The sequence below is a fragment of the Primulina eburnea genome, chromosome 9 (genome assembly GCF_022965805.1).
Source record: "Primulina eburnea isolate SZY01 chromosome 9, ASM2296580v1, whole genome shotgun sequence".
NCBI lineage: Eukaryota > Viridiplantae > Streptophyta > Magnoliopsida > Lamiales > Gesneriaceae > Primulina > Primulina eburnea.
Window position 1 is genome coordinate 2,615,488 of NC_133109.1, and position 20,192 is coordinate 2,635,679.

General features: G+C 35.0%; 3 protein-coding genes across 4 annotated transcripts; 1 reads left to right on the plus strand and 2 right to left on the minus strand.

Moving 5' to 3' along the window:
• The first annotated feature begins 4,057 nt into the window (after positions 1-4,057).
• LOC140841111 (protein disulfide isomerase-like 1-6) lies at positions 4,058-9,583 on the plus strand. Of its 2 annotated transcripts, XM_073208314.1 has the most exons (13): positions 4,058-4,074; positions 4,226-4,849; positions 5,387-5,516; positions 6,801-6,966; positions 7,336-7,454; positions 7,559-7,639; positions 7,730-7,819; positions 7,911-7,982; positions 8,070-8,138; positions 8,347-8,427; positions 8,593-8,727; positions 9,047-9,100; positions 9,300-9,583. In XM_073208314.1, exons 2-13 carry the CDS (start codon positions 4,317-4,319, stop codon positions 9,396-9,398), a joined length of 1,629 nt encoding a protein of 542 aa, XP_073064415.1. In that variant the 5' UTR covers positions 4,058-4,074; positions 4,226-4,316; the 3' UTR covers positions 9,399-9,583. The 2 variants fall into 2 exon arrangements, with proteins under 2 accessions (XP_073064415.1, XP_073064414.1); XM_073208313.1 differs by lacking the exon at positions 4,058-4,074 and having other exon boundaries at positions 4,170-4,849.
• A 1,424-nt stretch (positions 9,584-11,007) lies between these two features.
• Positions 11,008-17,232, minus strand: LOC140841112 (proline-rich receptor-like protein kinase PERK15). The gene is made up of 8 exons (XM_073208315.1): positions 16,773-17,232; positions 13,839-14,369; positions 13,171-13,257; positions 13,000-13,070; positions 12,795-12,871; positions 12,461-12,608; positions 11,977-12,138; positions 11,008-11,565 (listed from the first exon to the last, which is right to left on the minus strand). The coding sequence occupies exons 1-8, from the start codon at positions 17,029-17,031 to the stop codon at positions 11,287-11,289; spliced, it is 1,614 nt and encodes a 537-aa protein (XP_073064416.1). The 5' UTR covers positions 17,032-17,232; the 3' UTR covers positions 11,008-11,286.
• A 490-nt stretch (positions 17,233-17,722) lies between these two features.
• LOC140842162 (uncharacterized) lies at positions 17,723-19,567 on the minus strand. Its single transcript, XM_073209976.1, has 4 exons — positions 19,377-19,567; positions 19,108-19,279; positions 18,483-18,577; positions 17,723-18,400 (listed from the first exon to the last, which is right to left on the minus strand). Exons 1-4 carry the CDS (start codon positions 19,419-19,421, stop codon positions 18,128-18,130), a joined length of 585 nt encoding a protein of 194 aa, XP_073066077.1. The 5' UTR covers positions 19,422-19,567; the 3' UTR covers positions 17,723-18,127.
• Positions 19,568-20,192: the final 625 nt, after the last annotated feature.

Sequence of the window (20,192 nt, forward strand, 5' to 3'; positions counted from 1 at the left end):
AAAGACCAGCAGAAAGACAACAGTTTTAAAAATCGTTGTCGTAGCAACCAAAAAACACGCTCATAGACAACGGTTCGCTAAAACCGTTGTTGTTGACCCATAAAAGACAACAGTTTTCAAAAAACTGTTGTCTTTGACAAGGAAAAAAATCACAAAGACAACGGTTTTCGTTAAAACCGTTGTTAAAAGAAAAAAGACAACAGTTTTAACAAAATCCGTTGTCTTTTGACTGTTGTTAAATCCATATTTTGTTGTAGTGTAATCTTGTTCTTCATCCTCCAATTGTTCTTCGCTTAAATTTGGGAGGGATTGTAAAACGTGAGTTTTTGGACAAATATTCAGCAAGTAAGAGCAGATTGAACACAGAAACATATATACATATAATCTTTAAATATATATTCAAAATGCTGAATCATAAGGTGCAGAGAACAAATATTTCAATTAGTGACAAATATAACAAGCTAGTTTGGATCTCATATCAAGAAATAAATTTCAAATTACCAGCAGCGCTGAAACTCATTTCGCACTCCATGATATCACTGATCAGTCTCATATATTCAACTTCTATAAAAAGTGAAGTTACTTTTTTCCACCATATAAGGGACATAGTTCAGAAAGTTTCATTTACCATCTAATCAAGTTGTAACGTTGCTAAAAAAATATCATTAGCATGTTTTCAATAAACAATCCATAACTTAACAATCGAACTTTTCAAGACTATCACAACTAACCTGCGGTTCAATATTAAGCAATTCAATGGTTTGATATTCGAATAGTGATTCCAAAAATTATATTTCAAATTTACAGCTCAAAATTATAAGATTTAAAGTGTGAAAAACCATATCATGATCGATCGATCTAAATAATAAATACGAATTTTAAAGCAAAAGTTCACTTAGTAAGAACAAGTGTGTCAAATTTCATACATACAAAAAACTCACTTATCATAATTAGTTCGAAACATGGTAAAACTAACCGTCGTTCTGTGTGGTTTTAGGAAGGACAGATATAAACGTGCCGCACAAAAAGATCGAGATGTTGCAGAACTCTAGCCCCTGCTATAAGATACTCACGGATCGAGATGTTGCAGAACTCTAGCCGCTGCTATAAAAAACTCATGTAGGGTTTACTCTTCATTACGCAACATTGGCATCATTATTATTCCGTCACCACATAATTAAATTTCAATACAATTTTTGGAAAAAAATCTACTTTTTAGTAAGTCAATATTTTTCAACCAGCACGGGATGTAATGACTAATAATTTTATTATCATTATATATTGACTTCATCTAATGAATGAAATATTTATAATATAAAAAATAGTGTTATCATTAATTTTAGTATTTTTTATGGGAGATTCTCACGAAAGGCAGAAAGGGTGTGTACAATAAATAGTAGAAAATTATAGGTTAAATCTTTAGAGATTTAGTAGAGGAATTAACTGGACTTATATATAGTTATAACAAGTTAATGTTAATTAATCAGTTCAATATTTCAATATGAGATGAATGTTAGTAATGTATCGTCATGAAATATTTTGTCAGATGAAATACAACACAGTTCAAGACTCTAAAATAAATATCGTAGTGGTAAAAAGGTGGCTCTCACCAACATTCAGTGGAGTAATTTTCTTCACGTACTTAAGTATGATACGTGCAATTGATCATTTTCTGGGCTAGTGTGAACTCACATATACGGACCGAAGTCACTTTGTTCAGATGAATTATATACTCGGGTTGAAACTTGTTGTTTATCAGACTCACTTTCTGAGTCGAAGCTATCTTGTCTAGTGGACTAACAATCTGTTATCTTTATCGTTGTCCAGGGCTTCATAAATTCAAGGTTGAATGCCAAAAAAAACCATATTTTAAAGAACGGGTAGAAACATCACGGTAGAAACTTCACCTCAATAACTTGCTATTTCACATTTATTGTCATTCCATAAGCCAAAATGCTTTCCTATAAATAAAATTTGGTTGATATCACATTAGTTAAGACCAGTGTTAGGTGTTGGAATCTTTTGGATATTCATTTTTTGTACAAAACTCGCTAGATAATTTGGATAAAGTTTTAAAAATTCATAGTAATTAAAGCACATGCTCAAAAATTACCAAACTTTTCAGGAATGCCTAAAAATAGTGCATAATCGAGTGATTATTGCAAAATTAATGAAACACGTCGACGCATGTGTTAGGTGAGATTTTAATAAATGTGGGTGGGGCCCACATTAATTAAAATATTAAAAATAACAAATCCCACATCGTGATTCTTTCAAAGTTGGCTTAAGAATTTTGTTATAAATTGAGCCTTCCTTGTTTGTTTTTAGTATCTCAAAATCAAAAGTTTTCAGCTTTGATAAAAAAGAGTGCATAGAAAAAAAGAGTATTTTTTTTCTTGAGTGCGGGAATTCTCTTTTGTGAGTTAGAGAAAATATTTTCTCGGTATACTCGGGGTTGGGATCGTGAGATATTGAATGTATTGGTGTATACACTTGTTGTAATATTTCTTTCCGATTATAAAAGTTGCAGTGCTCCGTGGATGTAGCCTATATTGGGTAAACCACGTAAATCTTTGTGTTCTTGTTGGTTGTTTTATTCCGCAATTTTTGGGTACTATATTATCATCGTGATCGACATCACTTCGGGGTAATTCCCCAACAGCATGTACCACATGTTCTACATTGTCGGCGCCTAGCCGAGCTCCAACCATGACATGTTGCAGAATTTTTACAGTTAACTCGTGTTGTCCTGCTCTACAACTCGTGAAAAAAAAATTGAAATTTTGAATTGAGTTTGCCCAGATTTTGAGAAACAAATATGATTATTTGGCTTACTTCGAACGTCCAAAAATAGTTTTATTGGCGACTATAAGGATGATTGGCTGACAGTAAACTAGAAAATATTTTGAACTTTTATGCTATAACTGAAATAAAATTCGTTAAAAAAGAATGAGAAAAACAAGCTGGGAGTAGCTATGTTAAAACAAGTTTTCTGGAAATTTTACCACAAAATGTTTTTCACAAACTCGAATTTTCTAGAACGATTCTTATTGTGATATGTTGGGCGCAATAAGTGTTCCTGCTGGAAAAGCGATCGAACTGTGATGCTTGAGCTACTGTGTGGTTTAAAAGATTTGAGTTGCATAATTACCACCAGCTATAAATTTTGGTAAAACGACAAATGCGCGGTCCTACAATTGGTATCAGAACTAAGTTCACGGATTTGATTCCAATTGATTACAATGAGGGGAATTATTGAGAAGAAGATTGTTAGGTGCAATAATTGTTCTGGTGGAGACCGATCGAACTGTGGTGTTTGAGCTGCTGTGCAGTTTAAAAGATTTGAATTGGACCATTACCACCGGCTATAGTTTTTGGTAAAGCAGCAAGTGTCTTGTAAACTTCACGCTCTAGTTGTTCAATCCTGAGCGTTAACATGGTGTATTAAATATCCTACATCAGCTATCTTAAGTCTTTGACAGTTCTATATATAGATTTAGACGATCTTACCCTTGAGCTAAGCTTTTGGAGTTGACTCTAATAACATGTTATGATCGAGACTTGAATCTTATTCAATCTCAAAAGTTTGGTCAAAGAGTAAGATTGTCCAAATTTATATATATGATTTTTAAATATTTAATTAAGTCAATATGATATATTTTACGATGTTTTTTTAAGAGGCAAAAAGAAACTGACAGGTATTTCATGTCTATTAAAACTTTGGACAAAATATAAATAAAATTTGTAACTTTCCTAACAAATTTTTGTAAGTACATAATAGAAGAGTATGTCTCATGTGAGACTGTCTCAGGGATTCTAATCTGTGAGACGTATCAATCCTACCCATATTCACAATAGAAAGTAATACTTTTAGCATAAAAAGTAATACTTTTGCATTGATTATCCAAATAAAGATCCGTTTCACAAAATACAACCCGTGAGATCGTCTCACACAAATTTTTACCATAATAAAATTAGAAGGATCTCAATTCTCAACAATCACTGTCCGTTACAGTGTCGCCGCCGTGATTTGCGTCCCGTCAAGTCGTTCACAACGATCGATCATACAGTAAAGTATCATTTTTATAAATAGATTTGTACAATATTTTTTGGTAATACAATATTTAAGATATTCTTTAATAATATTCTTGATTATATTACCTATATTAATTTTTTTCTGAAAAAAATATGGATTCCTCGAACCATCCATCGAATTCTTCTGCAGTCTGCACGCCGCTGCATTTATTTTTCTGCCTCAAATTTCAATCTTTGCTCCAGAAACCCTCAAGAACAAACAATCTTGACTTCAAATCGCCATGTCCGAGTTCAGATTCAGTTCAAGGTTCCTTATTTTCACTTTTATTTCCCTACTTCTGCTCTCTCCGTTCACTTTCACCAGCGCATTGTTAGAACATGAAGATGCTGATGATTTAGAGGCAATTCAAGAACTTATAGCATTAGACGAGCAAGAAGAAGAAGTAGATAACTTACACCCCAGAACCAATCTTGAAGTCAACGATTTCGTAAAGAAATCCGAGGCCGAGGTTTTGAGCAAGGCCCAGAGAATAGTTCTTGAGCTTAACAGTGATAATACGGAGAGGGCTGTTGAGAAAAATGAGTATGTTTTGGTATTGGGTTATGCCCCGTGGTGTAGCAGGAGTGCTGAATTAATGCCAAGATTTGCTGAGGCTGCGAATGTTTTGAAGGGTTCGGGGAGTCCCCTTTTGATGGCTAAGCTTGATGCTGAGAGGTATCCAAAGGCTGCTTCAAGTCTTGGAATTAAAGGGTTCCCAACTCTGCTTTTGTTTGTTAATGGCACTTCTCAGCCTTATACCGGCGGTTTTTCATCGTAAGCGTCCCTTTCTTTGTTTGCGCTTTCTTTAGTTTATATAAGGTGTGTGAACAAGGGAGGATTCTTGGATGTGGTCTGTATACTGGGAAATTGTTAGATTTGAGTTATAAATCTAATGAAGGAAAAGTAGATTATCATCTTGATTGTGGTGCAACGTGTTTTGTCACTTGTATCATTACTTTTTTTATTAACCTTTTAGTGAAATTCCTAGCCTCATTCATAAGTCTTTGCTGAAAATGGATGCATTATTACTTTATTTGATTTGATTTTAATAAATTGTCCAATTCCATTTATAATTCTTTTCTGAGAGGAAGATGATCTGTTTATAAGTTACTATATACTTCAGTGTATGAGCATTTGCGTGGAAAACTAGAATTTATGGTTCTAGGCTCAAATGCTAGTTGTGGAGAATTGAGAATGTATTTTTGTTTTGTATTGCTTTGCCATATAGGTTACTATAACCAGACATTATTGCTTTATGTTTGCGAATACGGGCTGATGCAGATTATTTGTCGGATTTTACTTGTGATATAGAGAGGAAATGGTGGTCTGGGCAAGGAAGAAAACAGGGTCACCTGTCCTTCGAATAGACTCGATAATTGAGGCAAATGAGTTTCTGAAGCAGCATGCCATGTATGCTGTTGGGCTATTTGAAAATTTTGAGGTATATAGGTATCTTGCCATGTGATGTTCTTGCTCATTGTGTATCTGCAATTCTCTTTGATTCATATCTAGCTGCCAGTCGATGTGAGTTAATTTCTCTTTAAAAAATTAACTTGCAGTTGGCACTTTGGGAACCATTTTGAAAATTAGGTGGCGTGGTTGTTTCTCATACTTAGACTTGTTGAAATTACTATATGAATTCGACGTGGATATCTGTTATATCACTATTAGAAGTGTTTTCATGCCACTTATATCCCCGAACACTCACCTAAAGTATGTTTTACCAATGCAAGAACTGTAGTTTATAGATAGAGTGTTAACTTCAATAGGAGACATTACCCAGGTCTAAAGATTTAAGAGACTGTGAGAAAGAGGATAAAATGGAACTTCAGAATGGCCTGATTCTCAGGTTCAGATGTTATTATCAATATTATTATTTAATTTAGTGTTGAAATTTCTGAAGAAAATTTTTCCATTTAAATTTGTTTTGAGCGACACTGTAATTTCTAATTGATTGACAGAAATAATCAAGTGTAAGAGATATTTTTAGTTCAATTCTTTATAATGCTACTGGAGCGGGTATAGCAAGTAACTCATAATTCAATAGATACTTTTTATGAATGTCAACTAATCTAAACTAACAATAAACGCAAAATGGAAAACATGAGGTAGGAAACTCTCAAGTACGGTTCTTCCCCATCCCGGAGCTACTTTACCGTATTCTGAATTCAAAGGTTCTATGCGGGCTCAAAGATGTAAAATAGTAATTTGGAAACAAAATTCTAAGGAATCCAAAAAATGGAAAAATTGGATCTATGTTCATCGAATCAAAGCAAAAAAGACACTTCGAATATTTTTCTATTGAGTCTTATCTTGAAGCTTATCCAAGGGAAGACAGCTAATTCGAAATGTCATGAAATCCCCTGCTAAGAAATAGACCCTAGAAGCTAAAAAAGACTTTATTTTCAAATATGGAAATAAAAAATGTCCCCGATTGAGTTTCAACTATTGGTAAGGCGGTCATACTTCCTTCACCTATGTTTTCTTTCATCTCGGGAGAAATACGATTGGTAAATAATCAAGTGTATAAACACACTTTTCCAAGCTTCGGCTTTTAGTATCCTAATATATAGTTTTTGGGAAGAAGTAATTTTGGCCTACATGAATTCAAGCTTGTAAAAAGTAAAATCCATACCAGTACATAAAACAAGCGCATAGTTGAATAAGATTTTATTTGATGTGTTTTAATTGATATGAAATAAATCTCAGATAAACACGTTCTCAGGGACCTGGTCACGAAGAATTCGTAAAAGCTGCAACTGCTGAAAATGAAATTCAATTTGTGGAAACAAGCGACTCTGAGGTTGCCAAGGTCTTATATCCAGTTGCCAAGCCCACAAAATTGTTCTTTGGTCTTGTTAAAAGCGAACCAGAGCAGCACACTTCATTAGGTAATGTGAAAGTGATCTTAAACTAATACCAAACTTGCTATTAGTTATGAGAATTATTGATTCCGATGTAATTAGTTCATGTAATTAATCTATATAAATTTCAAGTCTATTTGTAAATCTGTGTCAAATTTTGGTTCAACTTGACTGTAATAGCTAGAAAAGTTCAGATATAACAGCCAAAAAACAAAGTTGGTTTAATTTCAACTTATCAGTTCCAAAACTCTTGTTAAACTTCGATTGTTTCATTTCCCACTTTTATGATGGTTTCACACTTATTTTCGGTATCCAATTCTTCATGTTATGGTATTCCATAGTTTCCATTGTTTAAATTTCAGTTATGTTGAATAACCAGTATCTTGATGCTTGCAGATGGCGACCTGAGTGCAGACAGAATTTTGAACTTTTTGGAGAATAAGAAGTTTCCATTAGTCACCATAATGACAGAAGCCAATTCTGCTAAAGTATATTCTAGCCCTAAGAAACTGCAGGTTACTCTTCCTCAGTGTTGCATTTATTATTCTTCACATATTCTCTAGAAGTTGATAAAAACTTGTAATAAAATATAAGAGTTACATTTTGTTGATGTCACTAGGTTTATGTCTTTGCTGAGGCTGATGAGCTAAAGAAGGTTCATGAACCATTACAAGACATCGCCCGGAAGTTCAACTCAGAGGTAAAGAAGCTAACCATCGATTTTTTAAATCTTTTTTTCTTTTTTCCCCTCAATATGTCACCTCGAACAACATTAAATGTGTGATAGCAGATAATGCTTGTAGCTGTAGATATAGGAGAGGACAATCTTGCAAAGCCTTTCTTGACCTTATTCGGTCTGGAAGACTCGGAAGACACTACTGTAAGAGCCAAAAGGATTATTATATTTTGTGTATCATTTCTATTCTATTTTTTTTAAGGTTTTGGACTTTTGGTTGACTCTGTGTTAATAGGTGATTGGTTTTGACTACAACGGTAATTTAAAGTATCTCTTGGAGTTGGATCCGAAGTCGAGCAACATTGAAGTAACAAAGATTCTTGATTTATCTGGTCTGAATTTTGAACTACCATATCTTTTACTGTCAAATTCATTATATAATTTTGCATTGCAGGAATTTTGTGCGGGGCTTGTGCGAGGAACTCTGCCCCCATATTACAAATCACAGCCGATTCCTGAAAATGTGAGTTTCTTATCTACAAGAAAATAGATCAAATCTTTGTATAGAATAAACTTTTGTTGGATTATAGTGAGATAACTTTACCAACTAAGCTAGGTTTATTCAAACATCTTGTTTATAGTAGAAGTTGATACTTGTTGGAATAAAACTTAGTTTTGGTTTTTCACATTTCCACCATCTTTAAAATTTCTTTTGGCATTTGTAATTGCAGAAGAATGCTACCATATTGACTGTTGTCGGAAAGACATTTGATGACTTGGTACTAAACAGTCCGACCAACGTTTTTTTGGAGGTTTGTGTCACCTTATCTTCATGAACTTCAGTTTGTCATTTCAACTTTCTTTTATTCATTATAACATGACGGTACCCACCTTAAGGTTATAAGATGGAGCAATCTTCAAAGTTTCCACATTTGTGATTATTTAAACAATGTTTAAAATATCACTCTCTGCTTTAGGTCCACACGCCATGGTGCATCACCTGCGATACTACAAGCAAGCAAGTCGAGAAATTGGCCAAGCATTTCAAGGGGCTCGATAGCCTTGTTTTTTCAAGGATCGACGTCTCAACAAACGAACATCCAAAATTGCTGGTAATGTACCTGTAGCATGCAAACCTATTACTCTTGAAAAAAAGTGAGAATCTCACTGGTAAATCCTGTTTTGTAGCACAAAGGACAGTCTAATATTACATTTACAATCCCATTTAGCTCGAATGGTTGATGTTGAACATGCTTTGTGACACAGTCATTTTGAAGTACAGCAATATTTTTTTCTTAAATCTTTGCCATAACAAGCTTTTCTCCAGTGTCATTGTTTTCTTCTATAATTTCCTTGTTTAGTGGAACGAATCCAAGATATTGGGATTGTTTACATTCAGATTTTTAAGACCCTTAATCTTGAATTTTGCAGGTTGAGGACTATCCAACGTTGTTATTCTACCCAGCTACAGACAAGTCAAATCCGGTAATTACTTTTTGAAATTTCTTTTCGATGCATCCTTAATCCCAAAAGTATACCTGGAGGGGATCTTAAAGTTTTAGAGAATGCACAAACTTCCCTCAACAACACTCAAAGTTACCCATCTCTCGTCAAAATTTCTGGGTCCACGACCGTTTTTGTTTTGTTTTTCTATGTTTTGCGCAATCACTCGGCTTGTCCACAGATTAAATTTCCGACGAAATCTGGCTTGAAGGAGTTGGCAGCATTAATCAACAGTCATTTGAAATCCCAGGGTGATTCTATGGCCAAAGATGAGCTTTAAGCAAAGCTGATGTACCTTAAGGTCGCATTTGGATCTTGGAAAACATGTTCGAGAGAGATTTCAAATGACTCTAACTTCAATAGATTTTCAAATCTCATTGAGATTTGAAATTTATGCATATCATAGCTATTTAAGATGGATTTAAAACCATACATCTTATGTATTTCTGAGATTTATTCTGATTACGGCCTCTTTTTAAATCGTGAATCGAAATTGAGTCTCTTCCAAATGTTGTACTTTTTTGTTCGGATTCCAAAATAAAAATGAAACTGGTGTATATATCAATAAACAAATTTGAAAACATTTTTCCCTCCATAATAATCGAATAAGATTATTCATCAATTTGTTCAAAAGTTTCGACGTATGATCAAAATTCATTCATCTTTTCTAAGTTGTCACATTGGTTTGAATAGAGAACATCTGGGGTGAAAGGTTTTTTATATTAAAACCGTAAAAGCTTACCAATATTACATTTATGAACACACATTTATCAACGTGACACCAGTACTAGTTAGGTACCACAACATACCATGAATTTACCATCAAATTTTAAAATGTCAAATTTATACCAAATAAATATAAATTTTATAACGTCCCATATTCGATGATTGTTCTCACTGTATAAGATGAGTCTTTCCAGCGTGTTAATGTCTTCACTCACGAAGACCTAGAAAACTTCTCATGTGCCACCCATCCCAATATTGCTCCAACCCAAGCACGCTTAACTTTAGAGTTATTATATGATGAATTATCAAAAAAAGATGCACCTTCTTAATATGAGTGGTACTATCAAATCTTTTAATCTCTTCTCAACTATACAGTCCCATACCTGAGCAGTTTTTGGATTCCCTCTCATTCCGGTGTAAGAACGGTTCATTCATGTTCCCTTCGCCTACAAGTCTGTCATGAACTGCTCATTGTCCGTGCTATCTTCGGTCCCAAGCCTCACCTGTCCACCAGTTTTCGCTTGGTTCGTCCCCGAACCACATCGTAATAGGAGAGGTCGGCTCTGATATCAACTATAATTCCCAGATTCGAAGCTTGTCCTCATTTGCTGAGTGACGACCATATCACTCACCTCTTACTCTATCATCCCCAGATAAGTTTGAAAAACAGATAGAGAAAGAAGAGTCGGACCAGTTTTGAGACTGGTGACATGAACGCACAAGGACGTTAATTTAGGTTTACATTTTATTAAATTTGTAAAATGCTTCCGCATTATTTCTAACGTTTTAAGTAATTCAACTGTAAAGACAATATTATTTCTATGAAAATTATGATATAAACTGATTTTGATTTATACTGTACTACGAGACTAGTTGTTTGACGATTATGTTGTGGAACATCGGTGTCAACTAACCTCGATCTCAGAACGTGAGAAATTTAACCTTCTTCAAAAGAAAAAAAATTGACTTCAACTGTTTATAAAGAGATATAAATTTCTAACCTTATTGCCACTACATCGATCAAAACATATTGTACTTTTATGCGTCAAGTGAATTTTTTTTTTTAAAAAAATCAAATTAATTTTAAGATGCAATTATGCAAATACAGTTTAAAATAGAAATATAAAAGAACCGTAAAAGTTAAAAGACATATCCTTAATGTATTTTTACATCTCTACACATCCCAAATCAACTAATATAAATTTCTACAAATAAATATACAAGAATTAGGCATCAATTTTTTAGAGAACCGGAGATTTTAAACACAATCTTCTTTATGCAAATTAATTATAAACATCAGCATATGGAATAAATGACAAATCATCAAAAAATAATTTACCAAAGTTCATCATATGGCGAAATGATAATCAATATGTCCAAAAACAACGCATCCAAGCTTTTCTTTGTTCCCCCTTTTTCGGCCAGCTTGATGAGTTGACCCCTCAATGTTGTGTTTGTTCAGTGCCTCGAAGAGTTTCACTACTCGAGCCAGAGGGCTGAGGACCAAAGTCGCTAGTCGGGCCACTGCACTCACTCGGGTTGTGTTCGACACTTTCGAATGCCAGTTTCCTGAATTTTATCAAGTCCTCTTTGTATTGCGTGCTGTCATAAGAGGCATCATAATCTGAGCTACAATGGGAATCTTGTACCGAGCTGGGTCCAGATCGTGTGCCATAGTTCAAGTCATCCAGAGGTAAACTTCCTTCCAAAGCACGGATTATCTACATTTAGAGAAGGATTAGAGAATGCAGAGCGTATCAGATTATGCTGCGTTTTTTATGGCACTCAGTATCAGTAAGATATGACAATTAACCATGCTGGTTCAAGCAAAACATGATCGTTAATTGTGTTTGCTCGTATCCACATTTCATAAATGGATTTATTCTTCAATTCAAGCCTGTAGAATTATGCAATGTGTATCCGTCAAGTATCTGTATCTGGAAAGTATCCGACACAGAACGACAAGGGTATATGACCACTTTTAGAAGTAGCCGCACATCATAGGTATCAGAAATGGCACTTGAGGCTGTGACTGGCTCGGCTTTTGAAATTATTAATCAAATATAAAGATGTGACTAAGACAATTATTTCTGGAAAAGTAGTATAAAGAACATAAAAAAACAGATGGTTACCTGACTCATTTTTGGTCTGCGACGAGCCAAATGGCGCACAGAGACAGAAGCACATGCAACCATTCGAGACATCTCTATAGGATTATAATCCTTCTGCAACCGAGGGTCAGCAACAATATCAAAGTTGCTATCCACCAAAGCTTGTGTTAGCAAAGGCCTTGCCTGCATTTATTACAAATCATATTATAAAGATAAAGGCGATCGAGAAGGGCTACAAAGAAGTTAGAAGAGAACTGAATGCTATAAGGAATGGCAATTGAAAGAGTTTAATAGTCCGAGCTGATCCAAGCAACGTTATTGACTTCATGTAGAGCCTTTCATTTGGTTCTCTGCTACGTTATCTTTGATGAATACCATTTTAGTCAAATCATATAATTCTGAAATTCGTCTTTTACATTTAAATAAATGTTTCTCTATATCCCGGCTTTCCTTACAAATTTTTTGATATGTTAATGATCACTGTTGGGATCAAATAATGCCTCACCCAATCAATGATGTTATCATCAAGATAATGTTGTGATTTATCAATTGGCCTGCGCCCTGTTATCAACTCCAAAAGCACGACACCAAATGAAAAGACATCCGATTTATCAGTCAGCTTTCCGGTAAGAGCATATTCCGGCGCTAAATAGCTGCAAATAATGAGATGCAAGTGCAAAACCAAGATCAGATATTATGATAGTAACCCGGTATATGATAAAATGAGATTACATCAAAAGTCAAAATAAATTTTGTAAATCAGCAATTCAAAATTTTACAGTTCAAGAATCGGAGCGACCAAAAAGAGGGAAAGAAAAGCGAATTTGCTGTAGATTTACCCAAAAGTTCCCATTACTCGAGTAGAGACATGAGTATCGGTATCAGAATAAAACCTGGCAAGCCCGAAATCTGCAACCTGGTATGTGATCATAAAAGCAATTTATTCACCTAAAAATGGTGAATCAAATAAACAAAGAGGAAAGTAACAATCAGAATCAAAGAGTAATGCAAGAAATATTGATTCATACTACAGATATTACATGCCTTTGGCTCAAAATTCTCATCAAGAAGAATGTTAGAAGACTTAATATCACGATGTATAATCTTGGGTTTACCTGCATGTATAAGCTAAGTTAGAAGTGAGAAAATGTACAAAATAGCAATACTTAGTTACACAAAACAATTGGAAACAAGATCCTGCAGGGAAAGACTCACAGTCCTCGTGCAAATATGCCAATCCTTTCGCAGATCCTAAAGCAATTTTCATTCTAGTTTCCCACTTCATGGGAGAGTTCCCCTTTCCTGAATGTTGATCTCTTTGGTGAGAATTCAATGAAGGACTAGAACTTGAAGGAGCAATACATGAAGAATAACCAATCACAATCGTGATATTTGGTCCCTTAAGTTTGAGAAAGTAACATCACCGAGCAAAACAATAGTTTTATAAAACATTCAAGTTAAAATCAGAAACGAAAACAAAAACAAGAACAATAAATCAATGGAATGGAAACACTAAACATTAACCAAGACCATTTCATATATTTCTGATGGTGTAAATGAGAATGCAATCTCTGCCTCAACTAAGGGAGGCACTGACATTACAATTCATCCTCGAAGAAAGAGACTCGTGACATTAAAAGAATATCAAGCCCAACAGGTGAAAAATTATCGGTTCATGCTTACTTTCTAACAAATTGATAGACGGCAGATCCGCAATGAAGCTATTAATGACATAGTCCTGAAAAATGAATGTCATTGAACACGAGTTCTCCTCAACAATTAAGCAACTTCATACATGCATTTTACCAATTATGTAGCCGAACTGACATCATACTACAGCAACCAACTATGGAAGTATAAATCTAAATTCCATGAGGGCTTACCATGTAAATGAAACTCCAAGGTACCATATGAAACATATTCATACACCAACAATCTCTGAGACCCTGAAATGCAGTATCCGACCAGTTCTACTAGATGCTTGTGATGAACACGGGTTATAGTTCCAACCTCTGCCTGGAATTCCCGCTCCCCTTGACCGCTCCCAACTTTCAGTTGCTTAATAGCTACCTGTTTCCCATCATAAAGCACTCCCTTGTGAACATATCCAAAGCCACCTTGACCAAGGAGGTTGAATCCCGAGAAATCGTCAGTTGCAAATGCAAGTTCTTCATACGTGAACGTAGTTTTTGTCAAAGAGGAACTGATATCAGAGGTTGCTGGTGGAAGCAGCTTCTCCGAGTTCAGGCTGCTACCAAATGAAGGTAGTGGTGGAGTAGATCCATCCACTGAAGATAACTGAGAATTTGATAAACCCGGTAGAGAAGTGGACTTTTGCATTGCTCTGGCAATGCTACTAGTTGGTAGAGGAGCAGGTTCTTGCCACTTATGCTGTGGACCACAAAAGGAGTCATCTGTAAAGTTAAAAAAACAGGTATATTAGATCGATTTCAGCAACTGTAAGCAAGAATCTCAAAAGAAATTAAAATCCTGTTATGCTTCAAACAGACTCGGACAAGGTTTATAAACGTAAATTAATGGTGTCATCAACTAAAGCATCAAGAACACAACTTCAAGGAAAATTTTACATAGCTTTTTTCCTTAGGGTTTCCATTAAGGAAGCCATGATCACAATCAACTCCAAATGTCTCAAGAAGTAGGTCTCACCATGATTCTACAACCGATAATTTCAGTTCCAATGAATGGTCGAACAAAATGCGAACCTTGTTTGGTTCAAGTTTTGACGTTGTGATAATGGCTCGAACTTATTTCAGTCCTCCAAGTTCATGTTTTTAATTTTTAGTGATAGTGATTAAAAAAATGCATTGCGCCTTGTAAGTTCATCAAACTAATAAAATTTATGTATATAAAAATATTATAAATAATTAATTTAACATGGCCTCAGTTCCGGCTTATCACTTCTAGGAACTGGAACCGAACAGTGAATCCAAAACCGAAATGGGAGATGGTCCCTGTTCAGACTCACGGTTAGAAAGAAACAGTAATCAGTTCCATCAAGAAACACCAAAAATCTAAATATCTAACAGCTAATATGGTGTTCATTCAGAATTCTCTAATAATATAAACATTTATCAATAGCATCTTCAGAAAAATTGATTTCATCAAGTCCATTCTCTTAACAATCGTCTCCTAATTATCTAAGATAGTCAGAGCATTAGGATGCGATGCCTCTCCGCTGTTGGCTCCATTATACTGGTTCTATAGCTGAGATTGCACCTTTATATTATGATCACTTGGAAGCAAAGAGAGGTACAATAGGCAAATTTCAGAATGTGCATCAACATCGTCCTTACTTAAGGTTTTGTGCTGTAAGGAATCATAATGGTAAATATGAGGTAGAGAAATTCTTAAAAAATTAGAAGCATACAAAACAAGCATTTAGAATAAAAAGAAACTGCTGGCCCGAGTTTCTGCCCCTTCAAGCCTTCTGGTTGGTCGGGCAACTCACTTATTTCAACATAATAGCTAAAGTCTCATTGTATGATCGGTTAAGTATTTAGAAAGGAAGTTGAATAAACACTAGACACAATTTGTACTTCTATTTGGTTAATTTAGATGGGTTGACTACTAAATCAAGTATTCTCAAAATGTCTATGTCAGTTAGCTAACATATAAATGCGGAAATAAGCTAAACTGACAGATTAGAACAGATCACAGAATGAGTCGTGTGGTAAACTGAAATGTAAGATATGCAAGGTTTGTCTCTGGATGTTCGGAGAACTGAAGCTCTCATGTCACCCCTTCTTCCTTTTGGAAGGTACGCGCTAGAAGACTTTGTACATACAACTAGTTTGCAAAATTCCGATTCAGTTTGGTATTAAACATTGGCCAACTGGAACTCTTAGTATATCTCAACTATTTATAGACGGTCTACAAACTGCTATACAAATGCAGTGAATAACAATACTAACTTAGCACTAAATGATCCTTAAATGATCAGATATAATTCTTTGGTAAGATGAAATGATCATATATAATTCTTTGGTAAGATGTGCTAGATTGAATCGGTTTCGCTCATATATGTGAAAGCCTTGAAGGCTTGAACAATTAATCTTTTCAGTAGTTTATCGATCAGATGTGTTGAGTAGAATTCTTTCTCTATGTATACATTTCTGAAATATAGATCCGTTTAAAAAGAAAATGTCTATTGGTTTATTTTTAGTCTATGTCAACACTTTTCTGACCGTCATACACTATTGCAATTTTTTTTGTTTAGACGACTTGATTTAGACATTAGTTTAGTCTGTTGGTGTAAATTGGTTATGGGTAAATTGAAATCATTGAGGCTGAAAGAGAAGAACTGACTATTTTAGTTTAGGAATGTATTAGCTTTATTCGACTGGACGAGTTTATCTCAAATCAGTTTTGCCTTAATTATTTGTTAATCACCAAAATATACCAAATTCTTGATCCAACACTCATATTTCGATACACCGGAGACACTTGGTACCAGACCAACGTCACATGTTCAATTCTAAGTTTGTTCAATTATTTGAAAAATGATGGTTAGTGGAGTAATAGTTCAATTCTTATAATCACTGAAGTATAGTAGAAAAATGCATGCATTTTCTAAAAAAATTAAATCTTGCAAATTACAAGAAAAGTGAGCCAATGTTGTTAGTTGACTAACTCAATATTCAATTAAAAATGTACACATGCAAACAAAGAATCGTTTGTCTTCATCAAGCCAGACAATAGTGAGCAAATACAAAAAAAAAAAAAAAAGAACCAATAATACATACAGATTACACAGGCAGCCAAAAACATACTGCTTCCAATCATAATCACACAATTACCTTTCGGCCCCTGAGAAGCATAAGCAAACCCGTTCAACCCATGGCGCCTCCTCCTCCTCCTGTACCAAATGACGAAAATACCCACGCAAACCAGCACGATTGCTCCGCCTATCCCTATCCCCACACCCAGTGCCACCAATGTCGTGCCGTTAGTCGGGCGCGGCGAAGCCACGTCACCGCCCGCAGAGACAGGAATCCCGCTCTCCGGCTTCGTAGGACTGAGAGGTGAAATCGCAAGAGAAAACGGCGGCGAAGACATGGAATAGTATCAGATTCCTGGAGACCAGCACCGAAGCAGAGTACCGGGAGTAGCTTCTTGGACAGCAAAACGTGCTGTCTAAGCAGGGAAAGGGAGAGAGGTGACGTCGTTTCGTGGGCCCGACCGTTAAATATTCCCATTTAAAGATTAGATTTTGTATGTAAAGATTCCTTTTGTGGGGGGGTAATATAGGACAAAACGAGGGGTATTATAGTCACATCATATGCGTAGTTTTTTTTTTTTTAAAAGAAATTTCTTTGAGCCAATTTGGTTTTTATATTATCAATAGGAAAATCTGATGGTGAAATTTTTTTAACCAAACCATTTCTTTTTTTCTTTTTTTGCAACCAAAGCACATATCAAGAAATGTAAACTTGTAGAATTCATAATTATAACATCTGCTCACGTGTCCCAAAAATTCGAGTACATGAAATTGAAATAACAGAAGCTAAACGTTTTAATATATCCAGAAAATCTTAACCATTAATAATATGATTTTGTTCTTGTGAACAAATTAGCTTCTAGACTTGTAGTCAACCATGTATGTAATTATGGGTTAAAAAATATCCGATCTCTTTTTGTAAATATTCCTCATTAGGGGTATGTGTAACCATGTAGAAATTTTTTCTTTGAGGGAACCCCTCTCATCAAAGCCGTCCCTCGAACGATATTATCGAGAAAGAGATGCAAATTGAAACAAATCCAAACTGGTGTTGGAAAATGGCACTAGCATTAGCAATAAATTGGTTACGTTAGCTGAGTTCGTCGAAGAATAGTAATACTCGACGGTATCAAGTACTGATCTTTACAAACTTCTAGCATTCTAGATTTTTCTTAAAGCAAAATCATAAGTTTAGCAACTTCATATAGATCTGCGCCCCGTTCTGTATACCGAGAGCTAAATCCGTCAAAGAGATTATACTTTCACCTGGGTTTTGTCCAAATCCACTCTCTAAATGTATCTTTTTTGATTCTATTAGCATCTGATCGAGAATATGAGCATTAAGCATGCTGCGTAGATTTGCCGGAGTAACATCAGCGATTAATTCAGCTATGTTGTCGGTGGTGCATGAAGCATCCAACTCAAACCCATCTGTTAGGCTGTCCTCCCCTTTAATGTTGGCTTTTTCTGAATAATCATGGCAAGTTCTTCGCAGGTGAAGTCGTCAAATTGCAACCGTGCAGAGAATCTTTTGTACAGCTCGTTATTAAACTTCATGTACTGATTCAGGGCCTTGCAAGTTCCAGTAAATATAACCGATGTGTCGCCCTCATCCATTAAGGCCATGATATCATTCACCGTGTTAGAATTGATGGGATCTTCTTCATCAATGTTCACGACTAATACACTTCCACCTGCATCTTTCATCTTATGATGACAAAACCACTAACTTTAAAATCTGAATTTTGAAACAAAACTTAAACTCAATACAAACACAAGCATTATCAACCTTTTGATTTCCTTGCATTTCTGTCGCACAGAAAGAGGGTAATACTCCAGCCAAATAAAATAATTTTCCAATAATTCGAGCTACCGTGGACTTTCCTGTGTATTTACAAACAAAAATTTTGAGCCATTAACAAAGTAGAAACAGTAAGCAATCCTACAACAAATTAAAGAGATTAAAGAGCATCACTATTAATCTACAAATCAACATTTATAACATGAATTCAACGTGCATGAATATCATCCACGAAAATATAAATTCCTAAACTTTAAGCTACAATTAGCCACCAACCATAACACTCAAACACGCAGGTAAATCATCCCTTTACTTCTCAAGGGAAGTTGATAATAAGGCTGAGATATCTGCAGCGTGCTGTGCCAATGACCAGACAAGGCGTATTCAAATAATATAACAATAAATTTCACTACGACTCCATCAAAAACAGATACTATCCAAAGACTGCAATTAGAGGAATCCATGAATATTAATATTTTCAATCCCAAATTTAATCGTCTAACCACACCCTCGAACCTAATTCCTTCAATTTATTTCCTAAAAAATAATACCATCCAGAAATTAAATCCTAATAGACAAATTCGATGCTATTACAGGGTGTTTGGAGCTGTACCTGTTCCATTGTTCCCAACGAACACCATATGAAAAGGTTTCGGGGGTATAACCGTAAACCCACAACTCTCATGCTTCTCCGCGTCGAGTATGATCTCCACAATCGTCTCCAACTGAGCCCTGATCTCTGGTAATCCAACAAGATTGGAGATTTCTAGCCGAACATCATCCAACTGTGAAAATATGTGGGTACACCAACCAGAACATCAGTTGAAGATGCGAGAAAAGAAAAATTGACTGAAGAAAAACTAGGAAAAAGAGCCAACTTACTGTTGGAATCACTTCGTAAAACGAAGTGCACATGAAAATCGACATTGAGTTGCTGCTTGATTCGTTAGTGATGTGCTGCGTTAGGGTTTTTTTCCCCTTTCCCTAGGATGAGATTTTAGGGGAATAACTGAAACTCAGAACGCGCGCGTGACGCCAATTGGCGTGTAAACCCACCAAATATACGAGTCCGAATTACTGGTGCCTTACCAACAAACTGAATTATACATACATAAATATATATCTATACTATATTATATATATTATCTATTATTCTATACTATATTATTAAGTGTGATGATATGATAATAACTATCTAGAGAGGACACCAACTTTTTTTTTCATGTTTAACCCTTATATGATACTAATATTAACTTTTTGATTTTGTTTTTTTTTTTTAAATTTCAACACACATTTTTATTTATTTATTTTTATTTGAACCATTCAAATATCAATTTAGTCCCTTCATAATTTGTCAAATTTCACTTTAATCTATCGATAATGATAAAAAAATTGTACAGTTGCGTGTGCAGAATAACTAGTATATATATGTGTTGTGTGTGACCTAAAAATTAGTTGGCCTAGTCAAATTGGCTAATTGGCTCAAACTCAATAAAATAGATTGAAAGAAAAAAGTCCTATCAATTGTTTCTCTAAATTTGAATTAGTCTGGCAATAAGTAGTAAGCAAGAAGATCGCGAGATAAAGTCATAACTCGTGGAGGAGATCATAAAACAGATCGTGTATATGAGGGTAGTGGAGAAACCGTTCAATCACTCAATTCAACAATACTTTCAAACACTCCAAATGCTCTTTAGT